The sequence below is a fragment of the Cajanus cajan genome, chromosome 1, assembly GCF_000230855.2.
Source record: "Cajanus cajan strain Asha chromosome 1, NIPB_CcT2T_4, whole genome shotgun sequence".
NCBI classification, from domain to species: Eukaryota; Viridiplantae; Streptophyta; class Magnoliopsida; order Fabales; family Fabaceae; genus Cajanus; species Cajanus cajan.
Window position 1 is genome coordinate 1,733,178 of NC_138517.1, and position 6,000 is coordinate 1,739,177.

At 29.2% G+C, this 6,000-nt stretch overlaps 1 protein-coding gene across 1 annotated transcript; it reads left to right on the forward strand.

The window, feature by feature from the left end:
• The first annotated feature begins 1,138 nt into the window (after positions 1 to 1,138).
• On the forward strand, positions 1,139 to 5,206 carry LOC109800699 (putative lactoylglutathione lyase, chloroplastic). Its single transcript, XM_020361529.3, has 9 exons — positions 1,139 to 1,371; positions 1,638 to 1,833; positions 2,028 to 2,152; positions 2,277 to 2,341; positions 2,532 to 2,744; positions 2,841 to 2,888; positions 3,859 to 3,966; positions 4,700 to 4,840; positions 4,949 to 5,206. Exons 1-9 carry the CDS (start codon positions 1,272 to 1,274, stop codon positions 4,988 to 4,990), a joined length of 1,038 nt encoding a protein of 345 aa, XP_020217118.1. The 5' UTR covers positions 1,139 to 1,271; the 3' UTR covers positions 4,991 to 5,206.
• Positions 5,207 to 6,000: the final 794 nt, after the last annotated feature.

Sequence of the window (6,000 nt, forward strand, 5' to 3'; positions counted from 1 at the left end):
GGGTTGAACATATCCATGGACAAAAGAAAATGGCACATTTCATACCATTAAACTATCAAAAATGCTGTCTATTCACATTGTTTCTCTTTATTTCATATATAATAGGATAAATTTTATTTTCTCTCACTTCTTTTTTTCTTCTTTTCCTACATTTCTTTAACAATGTTGAATAATTGTTATATGGCCACTATAAAGTTTTTTATTTATAAATATTTATATTAATTGAATAGAAAACTAGACTATAATTTAAATGACAATCAAATGAAACATTCCTTTCAAAATAATATTTAAATTATAATAGTTATTTTTAAAAAATAATTATATTTATTGAAGGAAGTAGATAAATAATGGTAAAAAATGAAACATCAATCAATTATCATACTATATATAAATCAATTATTACAATAACATTGTGTTCAATAATATTACATGATAATAATTTAAAACTATGGTAAATAAATAATTTTTAATAAAAATAATATTATATATTAACTAGATAGTAGGTGTAAAAGAAAGTCGATAATTATTTTAAATATCATATAAATTAGTTATAATAAGATTAATAAATATATTAAACTTGTTATTGTATATATTATTTTATAAGTTCTCTACCATCAATTTTTTTTTTATAAATTAAACATAAAAATAACTTTAAACTATAAAAACATTAAATTAATAAATATATAATTATTGTATTGTATTTATTAATTATTATCATATATAATATTTTAAATCAAATACCCGACGCATTAAATAAATAACCATACTAATTATCTAATCATATCAAATATTATCTTAAATAACAAAATAGAACATAAATATGAATACGCAATCTACCATATAAAGTTTTATTTTTGTCATCGTCATCAATGCAAATCCTCAATGCAATCTGTAATATATCAAGTCTTATTTCTATTATTATCCTCAATATTATCAAGCCTTTCAACACCAAAAAAAAAAAAAGCCTTATTTCTGTTATTATCCTCAATAATATCAATATTAATTTTATTTAATATAAATTAATTTAATTTTTTTATTTCTCTCCAATAATCTCAATTTTCATTCTATTTTTTTTTCTTTCTTTTCTATGCTTTTCTTTCTATTTTATTTTTATTCTTTTTATCTTTAACAAACACACCTTTGATCCCTTGATTTGATGAACTTTCCGTACCATAAAGAAACCTATGATCTCATTCTTAGCTTTAAACATTCGAGTTCGTTATTCGTTTGTTTTTCTCATTCACTTCACTCTGTAAATTGGTTTTCCTTCCATGGCTTCTTCAATTCGTCCATCACTCTCTTCCATCAAGTTACCCTCCCTCTCCTCTTGCAACCCTTCTCAAAAGATCTCTCTTTTTTATCTCGGCACCGGTAAGCCAAAATCGTTGACCCTTTTGCAAATACTCCCCAAAGATGCTATCTTTTTCATCCACCCTTTGAGCAGTCCGAGATTTTACACCCGATTTAAAATGGGTTTATTTTTGTCTATTTTTCATCATAAAACTGTGTTTGTTTCTATTTTTGTTGCATTTGCATGTTTTTTTGGCACATGCTTTTAACATGGCTGGTATTCTTGCATGTTGAGGTGTGTGTGTAATTTTTATAATCTGGGATTGTTGATGGGTTGTTTCATGCAGGAGTTAGACAGTTTCGTAATTTTGGCCTGATAGCTTCTAGGTTTCTGAGACGTGATGAAAACTGCATGGGAGTGATGGCATCAGGGAGCATGTCCCCAGCTGCTACACAGGAAAATGTACTAGATTGGGTCAAACATGACAAGAGAAGAATGCTTCATGTTGTGTATCGTGTTGGTGACCTAGACAAGACCATAAAGTATGTCCAAAATTAAATTTGAATCAGCCTAGTGATGAGATTGAAATAGTATATACAAGGACTTAGGATCAAATTCTATCCTGTCGTTTTAATTTTTATGGATTAAGAAAAATTATATTAGTTACGAACTATTATCTATGTTTCTCTACTGTAATTATTTTCATGGGAGGACAAACTTGGTGTTGTGATTTCAGATTTTATAAAGAGTGTCTAGGAATGAAGTTGCTCAGACAACGTGATATGCAAGAACAGAGATATACCAATGCCTTTCTTGGATATGGGCCTGAGGATGCACACTTTGTTATTGAACTTACATACAGTAAGAGTGTGACTAACTTGACATTCCTGATGATCACGGGGCTTTGCATTTTATGAAACCAGTTTTATATTGTTGAGCAGTGAAATCCTTCTCTTAATGTTGATTTTCCTTTAACATGTTTCAGATTATGGGATTGACAAGTATGACATTGGAGATGGATTTGGCCATTTTGGTCTTGCTGTTGATGATGTAAGTTTGCAAAACATTCTTCACCGGCGAAATATAATTTTGTGTGTGAACTATTCCAATTGTATCTTTTTATTCTTATCTTCGTGGGGATGGAAATGTAGTTGTGGTTGTGGTTATTACTTGGGATTTCCTTGTTCTTTTTGACCTATGTATAATGTGGAATTTCCTTGTCTTTATAATTATTTACTAGATTTCAAGAATAGTGGAACTTGTTAGAGCTAAGGGTGGGAAAATTACTAGAGAGCCTAGTCTTGTCAAGGGAGGCAACTCAATAGTTGCATTTATCGAAGATCCTGATGGTTATCAATTTGAACTTTTGGAAAGGACTCCCTCTCCGGAGCCTTTGTGCAAAGTAATGCTTCGAGTGGGCAATCTTGATCGTTCCATTAAATTTTATGAGAAGGTGAGGGTCAATGCAATTTTATGTTGGTTTACATTTACAGTTTTCTTATTTTCATAGCACAACATTGATTGGTTTATGTGATTGCTTGCTGGTTAGGCTTTTGGTATGGAGCTACTTCGAACACAAGATGATCCAGAATCCAAGGTGCCTTGATATCCATTTTGTTACATATATTTGGCATTGTGATCTTTTAAGGTATCTAATATAAACCTAGTACTTAGAGGTAAAGGATCCCTTTCTAATCAATCCTCTAAGATGCAATGATCTCTTGCCTGGGGTTTGACTACAAAATGTTAAAAGTAACATTGTTAAGACTGTACGTGCTGTTGAATTTGGGTTTCTACCAAATGACTATTTCAATATTTTATTATATGAAATCCTATATCTGAGTGTGCAGCAATCAACTTGATACTAAATGAGATTGTTAGATTTTCAGTTGGTTGTGGGGAAAATTGGCCTTTTATCTCTTTGGCTATCAGAGGGTTATTTTGCAGCTTGTGCCTCAACATAAAAAGTTGCATGTGGCATTTTTTTTTTCTTATTGACTTGTGATTCCATAGGCGTCCATCTAGTTTTTTAATAGACAGATGCACAGGATACTAATGTTACACACAGGATTTTGTTGCTGCCTACAAAGCCAATCCATTTGTGTTTAATTTGTTTGAGATGTCACTTAAAACTGTCTATGCATGCAGCTGTCCTTAAAATTAAAGTGTACTTAAAACTGTCTACAAGACACAGCTTGACATTAAAAACTACCATCCAGTGTAAGCTAGTCAAACAACTAATGGGAGACACACCTTGCATAATGAAATTTTGCCATCGAAAGTAATTATGAACATGTGGACCTAACGTCCTGTTTACAATTTATCCCCTCAATTTTTCGTGAAAGGTTCTGCTTCTTTAACTAGTTTTATGTTTTTTTTTTAAATATATGTATCATCTACCGTTTATTTTTTGAGGTTTAAGCAATTTTTACCATTATTTGGTTCAAATTTGCCTGCTTTATTGGTCCAATTTTTTTTTTACTATTACCTTATTTGATATATTGGGCACGTATTGACTTTGTTTCACCTATGATCATTTGTGGTTTTTCTTCTTTCCCTTTTGGTAGAATACAATAGCAATACTGGGTTATGGTCCAGAGGAAAAAAATGCTGTACTGGAGTTGACTTACAACTATGGAGTCACACACTATGAAAAAGGAGATGCTTATGCTCAGGTAGACAAAAGTTCCTCTCCCTTTTTATTCTTCATAATATCATTTGAATATGCTAAGGGTCTGTTTAGGTAAATCTATCGAGAAATACTTCTAGGAGAGGAAAAATAAGAAGTAAAAATAAAATAAGTTTTTTCATTATTAAATTTAAAATATTATATAATTTATAAAGAATGTTTCATTAAATATAAAGTATGAATTATATTATTTTTTTTAATTTGTTTAACAAAATATATTAAAAATTAAAATAACATTATTTGAATATTAATTTTAGATGAGGGTATGTTTAGGTAAACTTATCCAGAAACACTTTTAGAAGAGAAAAAAATAGGAAGCAAAAATGAAATAAACTTTTTTATAAGCTAAAATTAGCTTGTGCATAAATTAATTTATAAAATTTTTCTCGTATTTGTTGGAATTCAAGTGTGAATAAGAGTCTTACATTGTTGGTTAAAGTTGAACACTGCTCCAAAATTTTATTTTTAACTTAACCATAAGCTATTTAGCTAATGGATAAACTTATTTTGATTTTTTTCCCCCTATTTTTAATCTCCTAAGAGTGCTTCCCAATTGTCATTCATTATTCCAATTTTGCTTTCGTTTCTCTGTAGTAAAGAGAAGGCTGAATTTTCGTATGATTTTTTATTATTTGAATGCTTGCTACCTTGTGTTTCAATCTTAACAGTTACTTGCTCTTCATTTATGACAATTTGTTCTATTTATTCTCTGTTCACAGATTGCAATAGGCACAAATGATGTGTACAAAACTGCAGAAGCAATTAAACTTGCAGGAGGGAGGGTTACTAGGGAACCTGGACCAGCACCTGGTGTAAGGACAAAGATCACATCATGTGTGGATCCTGATGGATGGAAAACTGTATGGTTCTATGGACATTTTCACCATTTTTTCCATTATGTTGTTCATTAATTATTTCTTATAATGAAACATTTGTGACTAACTTGATTTTCCCACCTTAATGAACAGGTTTTTGCAGATAATGTTGATTTTCGTAGGGAGTTGGAGTAGTTTTTGAGTTATCATGGCAATTTTGGGAGACTTAATATCAAATGGTATTCTTTGTTGAAATTATTTGAGTCAGTTAATGTATGATACACAAGTCCATTTTTTTGTAGATGATGAAATAATGACTGTACAAATGACCCTTGCAGCAAATATCTTCAGCTTTATATAATTTCAATGACACTCTGATTTTGGCAATAACACGATGTTTTTCCTTCTCCACATTGCATGTTCCATAATTGTATCATGTCACATAAGAAAGTTACATTGACCATGAAAAACTGTCAATTTCCACAATATTGTATATAGGTATTAAATATTTATGACTGTTAACTAGTGTCTTGGGACACTAAATAAAAAAAGTATAAGATATCTAGTAAAAAGCATATACTTTTTAATATTTTAAATAATTAATTAAAATGCTAAGATATATGAAATGTTTTAAATAAATACCTTGTCAGAATTTAAGTCACTTTTAAGTAAGACTTAAAAAATGATGATAAATAGAAAATTACAAATTTACAATCAAGGCTCCTACTCGGTTCCTAGATTGCCTTCGGTGGACGTGAATCTCTCTACACTGGTTAAGAAATCAATCAAACTGAAAAGTTTTTATTTAAAAAAATGTCATTAATGCACTTTATCATTGTTTTTAATTTTTTCGACTATTATTTTCAATAAAAAAATTATCAATTCTTTAGCGGGTGTTTATAACACACTGCTTTAGCCAGATCTTTTTCTAAATATTCCAACTTTCAATTTCTAACCACTTTAAACGCACTAGTGTGTTACCAACCTAATTTTTTTATATTAATTCTTTATTATTAATTAAAATTTATTAAAAACTATAAGATTATAGTAGAGACCTTATTAAATAAAATATGAGGTCCACCATGACTAAGAAAATGAGATCTATTTATCAAATAAAAAAGAAGAATTTTATAAAATTTTATAATTTTTAATAAATTTCAATTGATAACAAAAAAAATTGTGTTAAAGAGTGTATTGTTATTTTT